This window comes from Taurulus bubalis, assembly GCF_910589615.1.
Source record: "Taurulus bubalis genome assembly, chromosome: 3".
NCBI classification, from domain to species: domain Eukaryota; kingdom Metazoa; phylum Chordata; class Actinopteri; order Perciformes; family Cottidae; genus Taurulus; species Taurulus bubalis.
Window position 1 is genome coordinate 32061411 of NC_136591.1, and position 24215 is coordinate 32085625.

General features: G+C 41.3%; 1 protein-coding gene across 1 annotated transcript; it reads left to right on the forward strand.

Annotated features, from left to right (window-relative positions):
- Nucleotides 1–4925: 4925 nt before the first annotated feature.
- On the forward strand, nucleotides 4926–22973 carry kif3ca (kinesin family member 3Ca; the record flags this gene model as incomplete). Its single annotated transcript, XM_079214604.1, has 8 exons — nucleotides 4926–6335; nucleotides 16442–16543; nucleotides 17482–17604; nucleotides 19263–19381; nucleotides 20082–20198; nucleotides 20553–20661; nucleotides 21808–21947; nucleotides 22886–22973. The coding sequence occupies 8 exons, from the start codon at nucleotides 4926–4928 to the stop codon at nucleotides 22971–22973; spliced, it is 2208 nt and encodes a 735-aa protein (XP_079070730.1).
- Between the last annotated feature and the right edge of the window lie 1242 nt (nucleotides 22974–24215).

Here is a 24215-nt window from a genome sequence, read left to right on the forward strand (position 1 = left end):
CGACCGCCGTCGCCTTCGAATGGGAGCCACCGCGGCGACACCCTAAGCCCACAGACACGCCTTTGTCCCGCCCCTTCTGTCAGAACGCACGTTTCTGATTGGCCCACTCCGCTGTCATTCCTTTGAATACGCAATTATGATTGGCTATTATCGCAAACATCGAGAGGTAAAAGAGCGTATATTAGATTGACAGAAAGGGCAAATGTTACTGCGTAAATTGGTTGGACATTTAGGCTCAACGCTCCGATCACTTCACTGAATACAAACGCATCTAATGATCCAATATGTCGACCAGTTTCTTGCGGATCTTTCTTTTACCGGGGAGTGTTTCAGTTTTCAAGCTGGCATTTGATGCGGTGACTATCCCAGCTGTGAGTCAGGCAAAGTGATGTCATATATAAGTACTTCTGTGCTTGTTACGGGCGTTTCCCACATCCTCTGCTCTGTGAACTGCGGGACATATATCCACTAAAGTAGTTTAATAACTGGAAACACACCGAGGGAGTATCCATGTACACAACATTAGTGTGCGCTCTTTTCCGTGAATGTGTGTGTTTGTGTGTGTTTGTGTGAGTGTGTGACTCTTTTCCTTCTTCCGCTTGTCAGAAAAGTTCGACTCTCAGACACTCCTTAGGAATGTTGAGTATGTCCTGCTTTCTACTGCCGAGTACAGACTTGCCAGAAAGTTACAAAAGATAAAGACAAAGAAACATAAGGAAATACAGTCATAAAGTAAGAGAAAGACGGATGTAAAGAAGGGAAACACTGGAGCAATACTTTAAATATGAAGTAAGAAATAAAGATATTAAGAAAGGTATAAATAAATAATTGTAAGTCAGAGAAGGGGAAATAATACAGTCACCGGTTCTGTGCTGCAGTGTCTTGTCAACCTATGGCACCGTATAAAGTGTGTATTATAATACACACGTCATACGGTGCCACAGGTTAACAAGACACTAGGGGGCAAAATAGTCATTTTAAAACATGTTCAGCGGTTCATTATGTATATCTATCAACAATTGTCAATACATAGAGAAATCAGGAAGAGCTTATTCCTCCTATGCTTACCATGAGTGTCTGTACAATTCCTCATCAACCATCCAATGTTTTCATTGAAAAGTTCAGATACACATAACAGCATGACCAAAAAGAGAAAGAAGATGCAACCAGCCTCAAACAGATGTTACAGAGGTTAAAAATGTGATACACAGCAGAAGTTCGCATGCAAGCTCAAAGATGTTCTTTGTGCGGAACCATGACATATCATTGGCTAAATGAATAACATCTTAATGTTCGCCCATATTGCCCATCTGTTGTATTCCTGCTCCGTCTTTTCAACAGCTAAGCAATCTTTGTTATTCCAATAAATCATGTCTTAACACACAAATCCTGCCAGGTCAGGATGCATTCCTGTATTTTGCTGCAAGGGGCCCCAGGGTTCCTCTCACACTCCCACAGACACCCAGAAATACCACTCAAATCTCCACAGTCACTCTTCTGGCTGTGATAGTTATGTACATTTAAGGAGGAATTCTGTTTTCACATCAGCTAAACCAGATGGCTTTATGGTTTTGTTTTTACTTGAGCATTTCTTGCCTTCAGTCAACAGTGGGCGTTGAAAGGTGGCAGGATAAAAGGCAGGGAGACTAACACTGCACAGTTCATGTTGATCATTCGGGCCACCAGGATGTCCCAATTGTATTGTATGTTTAGCTCTGTATGTCCCTGTTAACAGATTTTGAGCATTAGCTCAGGCCGTATGGGACTTGACTTGGGAACTTGGGAGCAGATTCAAGTCCAGCACGGACCGACTATGGAGTGTGAACTAGTAGCTGGAGACAATGACAGTGGGATGGCAAAGAGGCCAATCAAGGCCTGTTGTACGTGAAACTCCCGTTCTCATTTCCAGGCGTCAAAAACCCATGCTTGGTCACACCCCTCGTGGACCATGTTTCCCAGCTGTGAAGAAGACAAGCTGATAAGGTTGGCTGCACTTGGCTTGCAACTCCTGCCAGATTCTTCTGAGCTGCAAGAATATTTGGGCAACCCACAAAATCCCCGTTGGTCTTGCGTAAACTGACCAGCAATCTAAATAAACAGACAAACACCCAGACTCCTAGTCACATGAAACATTTAAAATAGACAAGAAATTACAGGGGCACACAGACAAATCATGAAAAAGACTTAATCTACCCTTGTGTTATAGACGACTCCAGGGCAGTGGTCGTAGATGGAAGCAATACATGCCGAGGAGTAACCAAGAAGTGGACATTTTAAAAGATAAGACTCGAAAATAGCATCAGCACCTTGGACAGAGACACATTCCTTTGTGATTGGAGGACAGGCTTAACAAGTAGCTCCAGGTTCTTTCCGTTGGCCAGCCTCTGGAGTAGAGGTCTGTCTTTCCCTGTGTACCATGACAAAGACGAAAGACCGTAGAGAGGGCCTTCTCCAGCTGCTTTGGGTTCCCCACAGGGCAGCTGGATACACATTTAAAACTATGGGAGTAGCACACACACACACACACACACACACACACACACACACACACACACACACACACACACACGCATTCTAACCATTTTCTTAACCAATTGACTCATGGGAGATTCAAGGTATTTCCAAACCTTTTGTTACGCAGGTCAATCCCACTCATTTTAGTTTGGCAGGTCAATATTCCTGACATCACACCTGCAAATCAACGCCCTGCTGATGAATGTTACTCCCAAAAGATCATACTAGGTCATTTTTCAAGATTGTTCAGTGACATTCAGTCATTTGATACCTGGGCAGCCAGATTAAAAACACATGCAAGTGAGGGGATGTATGAAGTGTCTTCTAGCATTAGTGACTAATGTGAGTTTCCCATGTGGCCGAGCCTTTGCACTTTCTGGTCAGTCAACATCAGCATTAATGCACAACTTTGAAAGCATCATTTTAGGTGACACCGGAATCTCTTGGCCTCCTTTACTGGCTCCTTCAATGACCTGCCTGCCTGCAGGTCATTGTGTATTCTGAACTTATTTCACCAGGTGGTGCTATTGTGTCATGAATAAACTGTTAAATAAGCCTTGTAACTATTCATTTTTTATTTGGTCCCCTTGTCCTTAATTTGTGCCGCTTTGGGAGCCCAATTGTATGAGAACTAGTGAAGCTATCTTCAAAATCTGACTGGTGATAAAAGAGCCATACACCTACTAGAATAAGTCACCTTTTTGTGTCTGACATCAAATCTTTGTAATACACTCACATCAAATGTAATGAAACAGATGTGTGAGGTTAGTCTTTTATAGAACACACCTCATACTTCTTATTTTAAAATAAACTATTTATATTGGTGATTGTTTTATATTCCTTATACCTCGAGCTACAACAATTACAGGCTATAATCAGTAAAAGACAAATCCAGATCCAATACAGGATTAAAACCCACATAGAAAATACAATAAAAACAAATAGAATAAAAAGTTAGGAACAATAATATTACAATATCATATCTGGCCATTAAACAGGGAATGTACCACACAATACAACTGCTATTCAAGTGTTCTTCCATATCTAAATTATTATAATCTCTAAACTGTCCCTGCGAAAGAAATCAAAGTGTTGATATTTGAAATGTCTTGAAGTAACTTTTGTTTTTAAAGAGATTTTAGATATTAAATGAAAATCCCTTTTATTTGATTGCAGAGCTACGAAGTCATAGAGTTTTCCCATATCCACAGTCAAATCAAAGGGCTGTCAGAAGAATATTCATTATGTATGAAGGCGCTCACAGATTTGTCCGTGGATTACATCATCAGAGTGTCTTTTCTCTCTGCAATTCATCTGACTTTTTACTCAAATGTAAAAATTAATTGTTGGGTTTTCATCCAAAAAAACTCACATTTAAAAATCATTAAACATCCTTTTTTTTATCATGTCACCTGGTTATTGTGAATACCATGGGATGACAGTAAAGCTTACGATGCATTATGTAGAACAATTAAACTAATATATATATACATATATTTATATATGTATATATATATATATATATATATATATATATATATATGTATATATATACATATATATATATACATATATATATATATATATATATATAGTAGAGGCCGTAAAACATTGTTTAAACTAAAAAAGGTTATATTTTTGTTTTTTATTTTGAAGGAGATCCCCAGAGACACTAAATATGTATTTTAGGGAACATTTCAATTTTTCTCAAGAGCAAATATGACATTTTCTCGGACTAAACTTCATTTCCCATGATCCTTTGTTCCACACCGCAGTGGTGTGGGGTGTGGTATTTGAATGACTGCGTGTGTATGTATGTGTGTGAGTCTCTCTGTGTGTGCGCGCGCGCGCGTGTGTGTGTGTGTTGCATACAGTAGGGAAGCTCCGTTTCTCCGCACAGACGGAGAGCCGCAAGCCCACCTCGGAGCATCAGTGAGCGGCGGACAGGAGGATGCGGGACGGCGCTGTGTAGCGGATCTACCGGGAACATATGAGTGGGACATCTGAATATGTTGTCATTGTCGGCATTGCTGAATTATTTTTTTCTCCACCGAGTGAATCTGGACGCGGATCTGCAATGGAGCGTCGATCCAACGCGTGAGATCTGCTGGCCGTCTGTGTATTTGTGAGCTAATATTACAGACAATAAGGAAAGGGGATTTTTCATTAGAGTAGTGGCATCTTTCATGCATTGTGTTGGCGGTTAGTGGAGACGGTGTTGTTTGACACTATAGCTATTTGATTCATAATAGAATCTACAACTATAGTGATTTTGTCATAAATGTTTTTCAAAAATCAATGGTTTCACAAGGCAGACAGGGGGCTGATTAAAGGCATCATTTCCAGCCTGTTTTGAGTTAGCTAATATAGATTGTAATTTTGTTGCATATAACAAGAAACAGAAGCCAGCCATGTCGAAAAATAAGAGCAGTGAATCAGTGAAGGTGGTAGTTCGATGCCGTCCTTTGAACCGGAAGGAGGAGTCCAATGGGCCTGCGGGGTGCATTGTGCAGATGGACCTCCGGCTCGGGCAGGTGATCCTCCGAAACCCTCGAGCGCCGACCAGCGAGCCTCAGAAAACATTCACGTTCGATGCAGTTTATGATGCAAACTCCAAACAGGGGGACCTGTACGACGAGAGCGTGCGGCCGCTGATCGATTCGGTGCTTGCAGGGTTCAATGGTACCATATTTGCGTACGGACAAACAGGAACCGGGAAGACTTACACCATGCAAGGGGCGTGGTTGGACCCGGAGAAACGGGGTGTGATCCCCAACGCGTTCGACCACATCTTCACACACATATCCCGCTCGCAGTCTGATAGGCAGTACCTGGTGCGGGCGTCCTACCTCGAGATCTATCTGGAGGAGGTTCTGGATCTCCTTGACCCCAACCACGGCAACGCCAGGGCCCTGGAGCTCCGGGAGAGTCCAGAGTCCGGGGTGTATGTGCCGGACCTCAAATCGCGTGTGTGCAAGAGCATCAAGGAGATCGAAGAGGCGATGAACGAGGGCAACCAGGCGAGGGCGGTCGCCGCAACAGACATGAACGAACACTCGTCTCGGTCCCATGCCTTGTTCATGATCACAGTGGAGTGCAGCCAGCCCGGACCGGACGGGAGGAAACACATCAGGGTCGGCCGCCTCAACCTGGTGGATCTGGCTGGCAGCGAGCGCCAAGCCAAGTCTGGCGTCCAGGGAGAGCGCCTGAAAGAGGCCGCCAAGATCAACCTGTCCTTGTCGGCCCTAGGGAACGTGATCTCCGCACTGGCCGACGGGCGCAGCGGCCATGTGCCGTACCGGGACTCCAAACTGACTCGGCTGTTGCAGGACTCTTTGGGCGGGAATGCAAAGACCGTCATGGTCGCCACCTTAGGCCCGGCACCTCAGCACTACGAGGAGACCCTCACCACCCTCCGCTATGCCAACCGGGCCAAGAACATCCAGAACCAGCCCAGAGTCAACGAGGATCCCAAGGACGCACAGCTGCGCGAGTTCCAGAAGGAGATCGCTCGCCTCAGGGCCCAACTCCACCACAGGAAGTGGAGCAAACAGAAGAAGGAGCAGGTGGACGGCGAGGGATGGGAGAGAGACGGGGATGAAGAGACGGAGGGTGAGGAGGACGAGGAAGAAGGGGTGGAGAAGGAGGCGGAGGACTACGTGAAGCTGGAGGAGCGGTTGGAAAGGGAAAAACAGGATATCAGAGAAGATCAATTCATGTTGGCTGATGAGAAGCAGAGGCTCCTGGGAGAGAAGGAGATGATGATGGGAGTTCTGAGGAAGGAGCAAGAGGCCACCGAGCAATTGACCGCCAAGTACAAGGTGAGAGCTCGTCCCTGTGAGTCCAGTCAGTAGCTTCATTCATCCATTCTTTACAAACATAGACAACATATTAACACACACAGATTCACGTGTCATAAAAACACAAAGACCCATAATGCTCTGCTCAGATTTGACATGGAAGCCACTCATGGTTCATCTTTCTCTCTCTCTCTCTCTCTCTCTCTCTCTCTCTCTCTTGAACACACACACACACACACACACACACTAACCAGGAAATCAGATTAAGGACATGTGGTTTTTGGGATTATCAAGTGTGATAATCTGATGAGCTGTTATTAAGGGACATTACAACACAAAGAGCTTCATATCCAATTGTGTGTGTGTGTGTGTGTGTGTGTGTGTGTGTGTGTGTGTGTGTGTGTGTGTGTGCGTGCGTGTGTGCGTGTGTGTAACACATCAGGTATTAGTGAAAAATAAATGCTCTCCATTAAAGGGGCCCTCCAGGTATTGAGTAATGTACTTCCAACCTTGGAGACTTGTTGGAGACAGATGAAAACAACACAATGGCCCAAATGCATGGAGCATTGTCTACATTTCCCGTTTGTTTTTTCTCAAATATGTGATTGTATTGTTTCCATTTCACCTGCTTGAATATCAATGTTTGCGCTCTATATACATTAGGCTCAGTGAAGCCAAATAATAAAAAGAGAGCCAGACTTGAGGCCCTTTGCAGCTATCGGATGCAAAATATCGAAGAACAACTAATCTCCACGTAATAACTAGTTTGTGAGGTGCAGCCTGGTTCCATTTATTGATGCTGAATCTCCACTTTAACTCGATTAAACTACTCACATGATATTTTCCAGTGAAATATTTTCCATGTTCCAATGAATGGCATTATGTGTTTTTGTATCTGCTTCTCTTTCCCCCACAGTCTGGTCGGATGTCTCATACGTCCAGACAGGAACTGGTGACCAATGTAGCTTGAAATGTCAATTCTCCCTTTGCCCTACACATTCACACACATGCAGCAATCAAAGACCGAGTCAGAGCTGCATTAATTACTTGCTCTGATTCGTGGCCATATCCAGTCAATAGGTCAGCCATGCAGAGTGACTTGGTGACTACAGTCCATAATACTGGAGCTGCAGCCCGGATCATCGAACATGAGACACTATACTGGATCAGCTTACTGAGCTGCAGAGGCCCTATTGTGAGGAAATGAGGGGAGGAAAAATATATTTTCAGTGGGCACATTGGAAGGGCAGGTTGAGGTTGTATCCCTGCTGGTTTCCTCTTTTTCTGCTATTAATATGGTGATGCTCTCTTTAAAAACTCCCAAAGCAGAGGCATGATGGGTAATATATAACCTGTGTAGGTGGTGGTGAAACAACAGATAGAGAGAGAGAGAGATCTTCCAGCTGAGAAAAAGTACAGTTTTAAAGTCTGCGATGTGTTTCTAAACACATTACACGTCATCGAACATTATTTTATATTGTGAAAAGACAATGAACTATACAGTACTCAACTGTGGAGTTAGATTGTTTTTCATAATTTTTGTGGTCAGGATATTATGGGCAGGTCTGAAATCATGGCTCCATGACGCACTGGAGCCATCCTTATCATAACACCTCCCCTAGAACAACAGCAGATATCATCAGGGGTTCTGCTGCTCAATCGCCAGCTACAACACTAACGTCCCACGGCCCAGTTACTTGTTTCACTATCACAATGTTATCAATTATAATAATAATAATATTTTTTTGCTTTAAACTCCTATCTTAAAACACAGCATGCATTGTGGCTGCATTACACTCTGGTCTATTGAAACATTAATCTGTTGATCTGGCAATATGGTCGAGATCAATATAAAATTACATTTTCTGTTTTGACATGGATGCACATCTATAACAAGATGGCAAATGTAAGCACACACAATAAATCTTGTTCTACTTTTACGCATTACGTCAAAACAAATATTTAGTTTGTTTTATGTAATAAATGCACACGACAGCATATACTCAAACAAAAGATCTCAAATTCATCAAATTGGCAAAAACATTGGAGTGTGTATGGCAGCACTTGTGCCAACCGACAGTAAACTCAAGAGCTGTGTTAACTCTCTCTAGTTTTTGCCTCATCTTTAATACGTGGCCGTTCTTTGTCCTGAGTGGAGGTATGAGGTCTGGGAAAGTCCCATGAGACGGAGCTAATGTATATCCTGATGCGATGCCCTTCACACTGAGTGCTTTCATGTACGTTTCTGCAGCTCACATTTCTTCCCATCACGTTGTCCTCCAAAGTGCCTTGCCATAGCCTAATGCTGTTTTGTGCTAAATCATGTGAAATCACCTGTGATGACACTGCACATATTTGTCGCCGTGTCTTTGTTTAATGCTGACAGTGTGGCTGCTGTCAGCGCTGACAAATCAGCAAAAGTCCTTCTCTCCCCCGACCCCCCAATCCCCTCCCCCAGGAGGAAGATGATTAAGGACAACTGGTATTTCCTGCCTTTGATGCATCAGAAGGAAAACCTGCAAATGTTCAAAGGACTGTTTTTCAAGGAAGATACAAGATACAAGTTAATTTGTTTATTCTAAGATGCAAATCTGGTGGTCAACACATTTCATGAAAAAAACTAAACTATCAATGTTGCTCAATGTTCATTCATTACCATGAACACTCACTGTAGTTTATTAAGTCATCCCACATAGTAGCATTCGCTAAAACATACAGTGCTCAGCTGTTTTATGACCTGGTAGAGTTACCTAGTTTTAAAATATATAATAGATATTTATAATATGTGTGATTGACACCTTCAGTAGGAACAAATGGGCATGAGGAGGCGTGCCACAGATGATGGATGGAGATGTACAAACACGTTTTCATCTTTTCAAAGCATTTGGTGACAATATATATATATATATATATATATATATATATATATATATATATATATATATATATATATATATATATATGAATGAAACTGAATCACCATATGTCTATGGTCACAGGTCTGAACGTCAGGTCTGAATGGTCACAGGTCTGAACGTTTCTTTTTAAATCCCACCTATTACTCCTAAAACATGTTTTCAAAGCTGAAAAATACCCAGAATTCTGAGAGGAATTCTGGATATTTTTGTATTTTTATTTTAATAGATAACTGGACAAATGTTAACATGACATGATCCTGTATCAAACAATATAGTCCATAGTCCATAAGACTTCATCATTTACCTGCCTTATTACTCATGAAGTTGTGATCCTGCAACATTTCCATTCTAATCAATCAGCCCTGGCTCTGCCTCCCTCTGATTGGCTGAGAGCGATATTTGCCTACCAATCACAGCGTGTGGCCTGGGGGTTCCTTTTCTCTCTCTCTACTTTGATTACCAATGAGAGGCAGGTTGCCAGGCAGGGAGACAGTTTGAGAGAGCAAGAGAGTGAGCGAGTGAGAATTATAGATAAAATCATTGAAACCCTTCTCCATGTTCCTCCCTGTCTCTCAGACACACACACACACACACACACACACACACACACACACACACACACACACACACACACACACACACACACACACATGTAAGTGGGTCAGGAAGCCTTGTGAAGCTGTGTTGGGTCAGCTGGTGTTTCTGCAGGGTGCTGTTAGCTCACTGGCCTCCAAGGTGCGGCACTCCATCTGTGGATTCTGCGTTGTAATGTTGCTGCAACTGTTGTTCAGCTGTTGTCTGCTCTGCTGGAGTTGCCACCAAGTTTGACTCACATGCGGGGGTGGAAGTAGAAGTAGTGAGATCCTTTACTTAAGAAAAAGTACACATACGAATGTCTTTTTCTATATAATGTATTAGGCTGATAATTAATTTCTACAATAATCAACTGTTTGGTTTGTCAAAATTGTAGAAAAATGTAGACATTTTTCCATCTTCTGCACATTTCTGCTACATCACAACATCTCTCTTGAGGCGATGTTTTACCACCTTTACGCTCCAGTGTTTGTTCTGTTAACTTTGGCATCTTTTGAGCTAACACGTACATATGTGAAGTCTACCTCTTAACAGTGTTTCTGTTGTTATGAAACAGTCGGCTATCAGTGGAGTCACTGTTGAGAGCTTCATGCTGAGCAGCAGCTTCCCATAAGGAGGCTATTCTTAGACCCACTTTTCTGGGTCAAAACTGTCACGTCTCGCTTCTTCTTACTGTCTATCTGTACCCCTTTAAGAAGAATGTCAAACCAGTTATTTAAGCTATCTGAACTGTAGACTGTGAAACATGCTTTTATTTTGGTACTCACGTCTCATATGTAGCGGTAGCTCTTCATCTGGCATTAAACATTTTGATTAAACCTCAAGATGTGCTGCTTTGTTTCTCCATCCCACTTTCTTTTTGTTTGTATGTTTCTCCACCTTCTTTTTCTTTCTCTCATTCAAGTTAATTTGATATACGTGTAATTTACATCAACCTGCTTTATCTACTGTTTGCTTTTCTGAGAATGCCTTGTTTCCAAAGAAAAAACAGTCAAAATAGGTCAATTTAATGAATTTCATTTGAAAAGCCTGAATTTGACTGGTTAAAAAATGTTACTACAAATGAGTGAATCTAATAAACAGAGATAAAAATATAAAAAAATGCCTCCATGGCAAGCTGCCCAGATAAAGTCTGTGTTGTGGGAAACACTCTGCCATTTGTCTTTGATTTCTTTTGATCTTTTCATTTCTTTTGTAAAAAGCCAGACAGATCAACATCTGTCTGGCACAGTCACGCTTTACAGCAAACAGAAGGACGGTAACTGGGCCTGGAGCAGTCAGATAATTCAATCATTCAGCTGAAAAACAATTATATGTGGGTACTATTTTACCATTAATGCATTTTCCAGTCTTTGCTGTTTTTTGTCACTGGAGGAAGACATTGCATTAAGAGCTTACTGCATCCTGTAAACTGAAGCTCAGCCAATCAGAATGCACGGTCAGTAACAATGCCAAGTACCACACACACACACTCACACATGCATGCATGAACATACACACATATCAGATTTCCACAATATACAGTAGACGCCCATTTAAGCCTGCTGACTGTATTTTACCCCCCACCCCCACACACACACACACACACACACACACACACACACACACACACACACACACACATACATGCATCACATCATGGATAGAATGACTGTTTCCTGTTTATAAAGCTGACTTCCTTTGTAATTAGAGGAGGAAAAAGTCTGGACACAGAGAGGAAGGCCTGTGTGTGTGTGTGTGTGTGTGTGTGTGTGTGTGTGTGTGTGTGTGTGTGTGTGTGTGTGTGTGTGCGTGTGCGTGTGCCTGTGTGTGTTTGCTAATGAACAGAAAGAGCTCATCACTGCTCTCCATCTTTCAGCATGGAAGCCACAATCACTGAATTATGGATGAATCAACTGTGTGTGTGTGTGTGTGTGTGTGTGTGTGTGTGTGTGTGTGTGTGTGTGTGTGTGTGTGTGTGTGAGAGAGTGTTCATGAACTGAGCATCCAGTCATGTGATCAGGGGAGAGAGCAGAGTCATATCTCAACACAAGGAGACAAACAAGCGCTTGCTTTAATCACTGTTCTATAATATTTTATGGCCTACAGAGGTTAACACTAAGTGGCAATATTGTTTTGATTATACAAAATATAAAAAAAAACACTCAAAGCATATATCGACTGTTAAACATTTTTATAATTAATTCAGCCATTTACAAGCTGTGTAAAGATGTTCAACACAAACCTTACTCCATCAATTTAGCATTGCATTCCTAAAAAACTGCAAAGGGACCTTTGTTAACGAAACAATAATTACTTTTTAAAGGTTAGGGAACCATGCTCATGGTTAAATTAAAATCATTGTTGACCTATATAGAAACAGAAGCTGAACAGCGGTTCTTGCGTCAAAATCTGACATTTCTTTGCTCCATTTATCCACCCTGACCTCTTCCGCTTGTGGACTTTGCAGCTCCATAACACCATTTCCTCCTATGTTGTCTCGAATGTGACAGCAAATGTGACATTTTCTCCAAGTCTGTTAGTTTTGAATCTTTTTTTTTTTTTACAAATAGACGCTTAGACTCTCTTGAAATTAAGTCATATCGCTAATTTCGCTAATTTGAATAAACAACATAATAATAAGTCATCTTATAAATGACTTGTTTCATTCTAGTAGGATAAAATAGTGTTTTTCAGGTTCATCTGGGTTAATTCTGGTCTTACATTGAGGTCCATCGATTGCATGTCACTTACTGAACCTCCCTCGTATGTTTGGTGGATGCAGGAGATGATTGACAGCGAGTGAATGGTAATGAGATTTTAGGCTTTTAGTTGTGGCTCCTGATGCGATTTCTGCATCGACCAGCACTGATGAAACCGAATGAAACTGATTCTCAAGACAACCTGACATTTGTTCTCTTTTTTTTCTTCTACATCTGTCTTTCATGCTCAGTGTCTTTTTACATCCACACTCTCATCTGCTTGCATGTCTCTGTCTCTTCCCAGCAAGCTCCTGTCTCTCTGCTGCACACACGAGAGCGGTTGTCGTCACATTGTATTTATAACCCGGCCGCTCCCAGCAGGCCCCTGGCCTCGCTGTGATTGGCTGGCTGATGCGGTTGAGCCAGCTCAATATGCAACACTTCCCATTCTCCTCACTTTTCCCATCAGGAAACGGATCAGTCACAGCCAGAAGAGTTTGAGCACACACTTATGTGCAGATTATACATACGCTCACAAATATGCAGGCTGACACATATATGCACACACAAGCTCAAGGAAGAGTGTGATGCGTTAATAAACGCTTCAGTCTGCAGACGTCCTCGCAGGCTTCCATCAACAATGACGGAAGACACGAGAAACAATGAAGCCATAAAACCAGTCAAACATCTTGCATGCAACACTGGGAACGCTTTCTTAATTAGTCAAAGCAGCTTTTAAAAGTAGCATGTAAAATAAGATTCTAGTATTATTAAAACAAGCTCAGCCAACCAAAATGTGATGCATGTCACAAATCCGCCAAACAGCCAGATCGTTGATTGTTCAGACAATTACAATCAGTTTGCACGTCAAACGTAAAAATTCAGACCAATCTAAAACATATTACATTATTTAACAGATAACGTCACATATCTAAGTTATTTTTCTACATGTATCCACCATTCTGGTCTCACCCCACACGGCGTCACATACCGGCACCCGGGCCTTGGCCCTTGGCGTCTTGTGCGTACAACCTTTAGCCGCACCAAGCTTTCAGCTAACTCCAATATAAACCCAATCGTGTCATTATTAGATGATCAGAGCAATTGACGTAGTATTAAGGTTTTTTTTATTATGCTAAGGGCGGGAGGGTGAACGGGAACACAAACACAGGACCTTCACTCAGGGGACCAGTGTTCGTTTCCCATGTGAAACCCAAAGGTTGAGCGACTTAGACAGATTTTATGTTATGGGATGCAACGCTGCCAAATGTAACAAGCGTACTTTTTTGAAGTCAAACCATGACCTCTAACCAAGTAGTTGTGTTGTGTAAACCTACACCGCAACCGCTTCTCAATGTTAACCACGTTCAGACCTTCTGCGTCAAGATACTAAGCAAAAGGCTTCGTCGGGGCCTTCTGTGACGTGTGAATATGAGATCATCAGACGAGGAGAAGATTTCGTTGCTGCACGGTAGACCATGCTGAGAGTTCAAATCTATCAAAAGCACCGACATACATTGTTAGACATTACATCTGCTTTATTGATTGAGTATATGAGAAACCAGGACAAAAGGTTTATAATGATATTATGAAGAAACTGAAGCTCTACTACACTCTACCTTAAGAGATCATCAGACATCCTGACTGTGTGTGTGTGTGTGTGTGTGTGTGTGTGTGTGTGTGTGTGTGTGACATCAATCTGCATGGATGCCTGGAAACAGAATAATGACTCTTATGACAAGTGACTCATGAGCTTCTCATCCTCTTCCTCATCATCGTCATCCTCCTCTTCTTCCTCCACCTCCTTTTCATCTTCACCTCTCTGATAGCCGCTTTACCTTAAAATCAAAAACATGATTCTCAAATATGGCATGAAGTCAAAGCAGGATTACATTTGACATTAAAAGTTAATGTATTACCTTCATGACAAGACAATCTCACCACATGATACATTTAGTATTTTTTCTGACAACTTGAAGGACTTCTCCCCCATGCTGGCTCAAAGCAACACGGTTCAGGTATTAGTGGTTCTGTTAAGCACATTTTAAAATGTCAAATCTGAATTGTGTGTGTTGAAATTGTACAAATCAAGCTGTAGTTTTGTGTAAAAGTAAGTGACTAGTTAAAATTCGACAAGACTTAATAACAATAGCATGTATTCTAGATAAAACGATTATTTTTTGGGGTAATGTGGCATCATCATCCTGCAGCTATCAGAGCACTGTGTGATTTCCATAAGGAATGGTGGACATGATAGGAAAGTCTTTGTTTCACCGAAACAAGTTCAGAAAAAGAGAGAGCCTTGAAACTTGATTCTTTTTTTCATCCGTTTTATTAACAAAACCGCTGACGTGAAGCCTCGTTTAGAGCATGATGCTTAACTTTTATTAAACCTGTTTTAAGAAAGAAAGAAAAAACACTGCAGCTCTTTAGCATTCAGCTGCGGAACAAGAGTTCATTTTGTTTTCTTGTATGAACTCAAAGCTAGCGCGGGGATATGTTCAGTGTAACAAAACAGTGCTTGATTTTAATTGGGTGTTGCTGCATTTTCTGAATTGGTGCAATTAGTTTTTTGACATAGTTCCATGAACCCAGTGAGACTCAGAGCAGAGTGGATGTTGTTATATTTTACTGATGTTAAAACATGAATAGGCATTTTCTTCACAATAATGGTATGATGGATGTGCCTGGTGAGGCATTGAGTGAATTGTAAAGATGTCAAATTCTCCATTTAAGTCATAAAAGCTTGTATGTAAAGGATTTGTCTCTATCCAACCAGGGATACATGAGAGTGAAAACATGTGACATGAATAAGCCTTTTAATGAAGCTGAAAGAATATGACAAAACACAAAGAACAGCAAACCAGTCAGTCTCACACACACACACACACACACACACACACACACACACACACACACACACACTACACAAAAGACATCTCGGAACAAAGAGTCTCTCTGTAAAGACCTGCTGCAGACGCATCCTCTCTGAAGGACTCCACTGTACTCTGTACTCTGTACTCTGTGTGTGTGTGTGTGTGTTGTGTGTGTGTGTGTGTGTGTTTGTGTGTGTGTATGTGCGAGTAATAAAGAACGTATAGGCAGTTGACACACACTGTCTTTTTGTATAAGCCCTGAGACTGGAATGTGGGCAATACAAAATGGCCGTGGCCCCTGTTTGGCCTTCTTGGGCCCCTTTCTCTCTCTTTCCCCTTGTTTTTTTAAAAACATTTTCTTCCTTCTTATTTATTGTGCATTATTAATGAGAATCTGAAGATCTGAACACACACTAATAATAATGGTGCCTGATAATAGTGTTAAGAAAGGTTTAGAAATCCCAAATGTTATTATAATTCGTCCTGAGCATGAACGTCTGTGCTAAATGTCAGGGCAATCCATCCCACTGATATATATATATATATATATATATATATATATATAGTCACAAAATAACACAACATTGTCCTGCTGGTGGAGCGAGTTGAAAAGTCAGGAGATCCCCAAAGTCAGTGGGATTCATCCTCTGAGAAACATCAACGTCTCCACAAAATGTCATGGTAATCCATCTGATAGCTGTCGAGATATTTCAGTCTGGATCAAAGATGGTATCGGACTCTTTTGAACGTGATTCATGTCTGAAGCGCTACAAAGTTTTAAGCCAAGCTCAGCTGGTTCTGGGATGGTGTCATCGAGGACGTTAAGCCGCCCACTTCCAGCTCCGTCCGCCTCGTCAGCACAATGTCTGCACCGAGTGCAGCTCCAACACACACACAAAACTCGCAGAGGCTTAATTGTTCGGTGTCCAAATGAACTTAGTTTGACCTCGAGAAAAACACTCAATGCATGTATTTGAAGGCACTGTAGCTGCTACAACGACACAAAGCAGGTTCTTCTTCATAAATATAAATATAAATATTTGTTTTGCTTTTCTCAGGCGATGGAGAGCAAGCTGCTGGTTGGTGGGAAGAACATCATCGATCACACCAACGAGCAGCAGAAGATGCTGGAGGTGAAAAGGCACGAGATTGCTGAGCAGGTAAAACTGTGTGTTTATATAGATAAGGTACACGATTCAAATTCAATTCAACAAACTGCATTTTACTAGATACTCCTGAACAATAATGGTTCGTGGAACCATGAATGAAGATTCATTTTGCTCAAGGGCTGTTCAAAATGAGTATGATGTTGAGAATATCTGCCAATAGCAGTTCTGCCGAGTGAAGCCAATGCTGAAGTGTCTTAAAACTTGCATTCTCGCCACTGACCAGCAGGGGCCGACTGCTTAGGTTGCACTCTATGACTTCTCACTTGATTTATTACCTTAGTAAACATTGTAAACTTGAGTTTATGGTCTCAATCGCTATAGTTTGAAGTCTTCTTCAATATAGAATAACGTTCATTTCGTAAATGATGGTCCCATTGAGAGTAAAATAGACCATGAAGATAAGATAAAATAAGATAATCCTTTATTAGTCCCGTAGTGGGGAAATTGTAGGATTACAGCAGCTTTAGGGCGGCTTACTGCAACTGACAGGTCGCTGCCGCTACCAGACGTATATTTCGTCATTCCGCCACTCCTCCATATTCCAAATAACGAATGTTCATCGGTTGCAGAAAAAAACAAACAGGACATGGCCATAATCCAAGATGGCGACGGCAAAAACGTCAAAAAAGTGCAAAACTCGAGGCTTTGATATTTATATTATATTTTAGTATTGTTTCCACTTTATTGTAATACAGCTGCAAAACACATACTTAGACTCTGAACCTGTTTTTAAATGAGCACATATTTTAAATATTTTGAAGTAAAGAAAATGTAATTTCCTATAATATATTGTTTGATGTTTGTGTGGAAAGGAGTTAGTCAGTTTTCCACAGCAGAACTTTGGAGTTCAGGTTGACCTGTTTAACACAATGGGAGAAAAAAATGCAACCGCAACAAGCATAAGGTGACATTTTAATAAATGCTTTCAGACTCGCAGCGAGAGGGAGATACAGCAGCAGATGTTGGTCCGGGACGAAGAGACGGTGGAGCTGAGAGAGACGTTCACTTCACTGCAACAGGAGGTGGATGCCAAGACCAAGAAGCTCAAGAAGGTGCACAGATACTTTATGTACATCTATTTATGAAATTCAGAAAATGATCCTGTACAGAAATTCCCATACGCTTTTACAAACGGAAGACGAACAGATATATTTTACATGCACAGACATTTCCACCCTCCTTCCCCCCCCCTCCTAATGTCAGTATATCCCTCTTTACCCCTCTTTGGCCCCTGACCCCTGACCTGGATCCTAATGGCCCCCTGCCTCGGACACATGCTCCGTTCGGACACACACTTTACTCTCAGTACCTCAAGGTTTGTCCTGCCGCCCCCTCCTCTTTGCTGGGCCCGTCCCCATTCCTCTGTCACTCCCTATCTACACTTTCTCTCTTGGGCCTCTTCACGCTTCTCATGCTAACCTTCCCAATCTGCTCAGGATCTGCCAACAGATCCCTCAGCGCAAACCCTCAAACAACACTCCCAACCTTGTGAACCCCTCACCCCGCTCTACTCACTTGCCAATTTGCTGCACGGCCAGCAGGACTAACCCCAAACAACCCGTTGAGTGTGTGTGTGTGTGTGTGTGTGTGGATGACAATGTGATTAATGATCCTGTGATGGTCTTAGCTCTCCTGATGCCCTAACGTGTGCCATGTGCCCTTCTCTCACTGCATGGTGCCGTCTCTCTGAGGATAAGAAGGAGGATAAAGATTAGATCTCTTCACACTGAGATTTCAGAGCTCAGAGGGTTCCTGTTACTGCTCAACTTTTTTGGTGATAGTCATGGAGCCTTACTGGGACTTTAAAGGCACTCTTTGGAGTTGTTTGACCACTAGTAGTGCTGTGGAGCCGTGACGAAGAAGACTATAGCAATCATGCATGGAAACAAATACATTTTATATGTAATATATGAGTAAGTACGGAACATTTGCTTACAAGGAAGGAAATACAAGAAATATGAATTCAACACATTTTCTAGACCTCGTAGATACATAAAAAAAAACACTAACTGGAAACGGAATAATACGTTTTTTACAAGATATTTGCTCAAGGCACCTTTAAACATTTTAAAGGAAAGGCTAATCTTTTCTGTTTCAAGAACATCTAGCAGACCTGCTGCTCTTCACAACCGATATCACAGTGAATTAAAGAACATAATTAAGCAATAAGGTACGAGAGGCAGTACTGTATCGTCAATAATGTACTGTTCAAGGGTGTTGTTAGGCAAACCCTCTGTGATCTGAGGCTCTGTACTGTATTATTTTGGAAATAATCCAATTTCAAACAATTTTTTATAAAAAAAATACAAAAGTTCAAATGCCAAAACCCCCAAATCTGCCACAACACAAAGTGAGTGACCAGCTGCTTCTGATCAGCTTCTTCTTCAAAGGTGAACAATGACCTTGAACTGCAGTGTCATCCTTCGGGCTAACGAGTCAGAATTAGCCGACCGGTTTAAAGCCTGTGCAGTCAAAGCATGAACAGTGTGAACGCTCAGGAGCACAGCAGGAAAGAGGAGGAATGAGCCGGAGAGAGAGAGAGGGCCGCCGTGTTGCCGTGCTCCTATTGGATGCCCTTTTTCTCCAGACACCCCAGTGCCTCCAGTGCTGTTGCTACGGGCAACCAAGCTCCAGTTCATCAGCGACTCCGCTGCACTGGGCGACATCTCTCCTCCTCACCCGCTCTGTTCGTCTCTCTCTCTCCTTCTAGCTGTATGCCAAGCTCCAGTGCATCAAAGCGGAGATCCAGGATGTGAACGACGAGCACGTGAGGAGCCGACAGGAGCTGGAGCAGACGCAGAACGAGCTCACCAGAGAGCTCAAGTTCAAGTGAGTCGTTCACACGGGCAGAATCAGCAGATACCGTAACACGCCTGGAGGGATCAGCCAACACGTCAGACGGAGATGTCACGAGTCCAAACCCAGAGAGATGCAGATGGATAGGAGATGCTGAACTAATGGATGAAACTGTCAAACAGTTCAATATGAGTTTGAGCAACATTCTGATTAATCAGTTTATACAACAACTCAACGATGCCTCGTTCATTAGCATTTTGTTTTTGCTTTGTTTTACATACGTAGTATGAGCCAGCTAGGGAAACTTGAACTGCATGTTTGTTCTCGCTTGTTTCTCGTTTGTTACGATAGTGAAAATGTTTGTTAGACTTTGTCCAATTCAACTTTTTAGACACAAAAGGAGAGGAAGCTGGAGAGGAAATTCTGTTCTTTCATATTTTGAAATTGACTGAGGTGTTGACCAATGAGCATCGCCTGCTAGTGGGCCTTCAGACCAAAATTAATCATGTGTTTGACATGTGTGGTAATGTTGGCAATGCAGAATGATCCTGAGTGTGGACAGCATATGTCAACCTGACTGATCTACTGTACCACAGTTGTACGTCACTCAAATAAATACGTAAATATGTTGACTATCATAAAGTAGAAAAATTAATTTATACATTTAGAAAAATAGACCAAGAAAAAAACCCTCTAACAGTCAATTTAAACCTTTTGTGTTCTGCACATGCAGGTATCTGATTATAGAGAACTTCATCCCTCCAGAAGAGAAGAATAAGATTATGAACAGACTGACCTTTGACCCCGAAGAGGATCAATGGAAGTTTCAGCCTCTTGTTCCTGCTGAGAGGTCAGTGTGGGTTTTAGATGCTTCCATGCTGGGATGTTATTCCCATCGGAGCCATCAAGTGTAAATAATGAACTCAAAAATGTGTTTAATTTTAGTCGTGGTGCACGACCTTTTGACCTTCCTTCTCTCCGTGCCACTCACTCTTTTTCTCTTGTTTCTTTGCTGTCATTCTCCACATGCTATTAAAGCAAAATAAGCCCTTTAAACATATTTTTAAAGATGATGTGGTGTGTCATTCACAACGGGAGAGAAAGTTGCGTCATATTTCTTTTCTAGTAGAGCGTTGTGAAAAGACCTTTTGGCCCTTTTGGCCTTTTTGACATTGATTTCTCATTGAGCTCTTCCCCTATTCAGTAAATCCTCACAGATGAAGAAAAGGCCGGCATCTGCAGTTGGTTACAAACGACCAATCAGCCAGCATGCCAGGGTTGCCGTAGCGATGGGTGCTCACTCCAGATATAGGGTAGGTGTGTGTGTGTGTGTGTGTGTGTGTGTGTGTGTGTGTGTGTGTGCTGAGTGGTTCTGTGTTCTCATGATGAAACTGACTGGATATCAGCTGTAGTTATTAACAAAAATGTAACAGATAGATATCACCGTGAAACTTCCCCAGTTGACTACATACAATATGATAATTTGGTTTTGTATTACAAGTTTTCTGAAAATGTATCTTTACATATTGAAATGAGACACTGTTTTATTGATTAGGTGCTAATTTGCTCACATTTCCGACATTTTCGGAGGGTCAATTGACGGAGCATCTGGCCAGGGGTGACTTATTGTAAAGTCTAATAGCAGTGTGCAGGGATGTTTTCCTGTATCTGTCCTTGTAAAGTCAGGTTATAAATTATGGTTTCATATTGTTGACATATTACAGTCAAAAGTATTTACTGAGGGAATTTGGGATATCTCTTTTTATCACTCCATAAATCAGAAAATACTGTCAAGCCAGTCAATTTGTTTTATATATATCAGGTTATGAATGATACATGAATATAGATCGGAATGAAACTGGAAGGCCTTTTAAGATATGTATTGTACAACTCTACACATCTTGAAGACACTACAGGAGAAAAGGGAAAATAAAATAATAATAATAATAATAAAATAACAAACGTATATCCTCATGAAAATTCTCCTGTTGTTAACTTACATTAAAACAATTGTTTCTTTGTTTAACAAGTTCTCTGAAATTATATGTTTAAATATGTAAAGGAGGTATTATCTAATGCTATCTTTAAATGAATTAAGGATAAAATCTAAAAACGCAAACAGAAAGAAACACCTCAGAGTGTATTATGATTTATGTCCACTATGATAATTTGTTGAGTGTTTTTTTTAGCACAAAGTGATGTCCTGAGTTCAGAAAATATAATACAGTAATGGGACATAAGCAGCATGTTGAAAGCAATAATCAATTATACAACATATTAATCTGTTGAGGAGCCAGCTCAGAGGAGCCAGCACAGATCCCCTTAATATTTAACCTGAAGGGATTAAAAAATTAACTTTTAAACCCTGGAACCAGAGCCTGCAAAGCCTTGTACGTGATTGTAAGATTATTCCTAAACTGTGTGTGTGTGTGTGTGTGCGTGTGTGTGTGTGTGTGTAGGCTGAGAACATCATGTTTCTGGAGCTCGACATGACTCCTCCAAACTCCGCCTCCCTGGATCGCTCGGCGGAGCCGAACCTAAGTCACTCTCTGGACAACTCGCCCACCAAGGACAGAGGCGTCCGCAAGTCTCGCTCCTGGTGAGCCTAAACCAGATGTTTCCCCGATATCCTCTTCTAGGATCATTTATCACACATACTGTACTGTGGAAATTGTAGTATATAACGTTTTCATGCTTTTTTTCTTTTTCTTCATTAAATGTGTTGCATTTGTGTATTTTAATCTTCTTTGTTCTTTAAAAAGTCATGTTTGATAAGTTTGACGAAGCAAAAAGTTATTGTTTAACTGTGGGCTATCAGACACCAATCGACACAGCTCTTTAATGATTACATTTGAGAGATTTTTGCCAAAAAATGTTTTTTTTTTAAAAAGATAGAGCCAATATTAGTTAACATATCCTGTTGGATAATATGTGAGAACAATAAGTAACAAGAAATTGCAAAAAAGCAAGATGATATAATTTAAGATAAATCTTTCCACTGTAAAATGTCCATATCCTGACCACAATCATTTAAAAAGCTAATTTAGGGGATCCATATTAATGTGTATGTGAAAAGATGAATGTTGGTCAATGTGTTGTTTTCTGTTCTTGTTTACTCTAATTAATTTATCTTTAGTGTCAGTCAGACTGTAGCCTAAAAAAGATAGATATGTTTTATTAATCAAATATATACACTATCTAATTGCCAAATTAATGAAATACCTCCACTATTACTTATAGTATCCATTTATACAAATATGACTTTGTATATGTGCAAAGCTTTTACTGGCCTGTATCTGATTCGTGTAAATGGTTTAGAGTCAGTGCATCCCTAAATGGGATTATTCAGGATTAGCCACACCCTCTTTAGGCGGTCCTAATCTGAAGGTTTATCTCTCATCTGCTCAGCAGCCTGTGATCTGAATGTTGCTGAATAATCTCATTAACCTGTGTCTAAATGATATGTAAAGGCATAGATTGTGCATTATCCATATTTTTATTTATAATTTCTGACTTCTTCTTGTTGTTTTTTTGCAGGTGCCAGACCCCCAAATCCATCACTTCCTCCTCTTCCAATGTCTCCTTGGCAGCATGTCACACTGCCACACCCATGACGGCGCAGTAAAGCTTTACTGAAGAGGATTTTTTTTTTTTTTTGTATTGCTATTTATTTTGCTCCTCCATTTCCACCTCCTCTTACTTCTTTTCCTCTTCCTGTTTTGGCCAGCGATCCTCTTAAAAACTTCAACAACTGGGACACAAACACAAACCTCCACCTGTGCTGAGTCCTAAGAGGTGATAAACTAAAGTAGGAAGTGATCTACAGGACAGGAAACTAAATGACCTGATGAACCTCAGAAACTCTATAAAACACGACTTCCTGCTGCTCTACGGATGTAAAGACCCGCCAGAACCCCGTCTTTTTTTGCATGAGCCTCAGATCATCATTTTAAAACACCTGGCTGCAGTGCTGTACTGCCCAGACTCTCTCTGTGTGTGTGTGTGTGTGTGTGTGTGTGTGTGTGTGTGTGTGTGTGTGTGTGTGTGTGTGTGTGTGTGTGTGTGTGCGCGCGCACAGGGTTGTATGATTGCCTCTTTGTGTGTCTCATTGTGATCGATACAGATCTGAACGCTCACAAACTGCTTGATTCCCTGTAAAATACGAGTGTACATATTTCATGTATTTGGTCTGTTTTCTGTGTAAAAGAGGAGACAGTCGGATGAGAAATGATGCAACATACTTTATGATGTGGGCTGTTGTTGGTCAGACGAGGTGCCCTGAAACCTGAATGATGACCTTTATCACACCCGTTGTCTCTCATTATTTCTCTTTGTGTCCTCCGCAGTTTCTGATTTAAAGCCTTACAATGATCTCATTCAAATGAAAATGGTTTAATTCAAACCAGGTCAATGGGAAAAAGACGAGGCCACCAGGACACTTCAAATATTGTTGTGGTTAAAAATGTAAATCTTATGTGTCTTATATGTGTCCGAGGTTTATTAAACGATTTAATCACCTTAGTAACGACAATACAGTGAGTGTTCATCCTTTGCCGTGGAAAAAACTGAGGGCCTTTTTCTGGAGCTGGATTACATCCATCCAATGAGGAAGACCATACAATGTGGTTAGAAAATGAGGGAAAAACGCTAATTATTGGAGTGTGTTATGTTTGTTTGTTAAAACACATCTAATTATTGTACCCTATATGTCACCAGTTAATTTACCAGTGATACTAACTCAGACACTTACAATAAAACACATAATTTTTCCTTAAAATGTAAAAAATAATTACTCCCAGCTTTGCCTCCGCTTCAAATTGTATTTGACTCATCAGGAGTTTTCTTCGTCCCTTGTCTTCCTCTGATT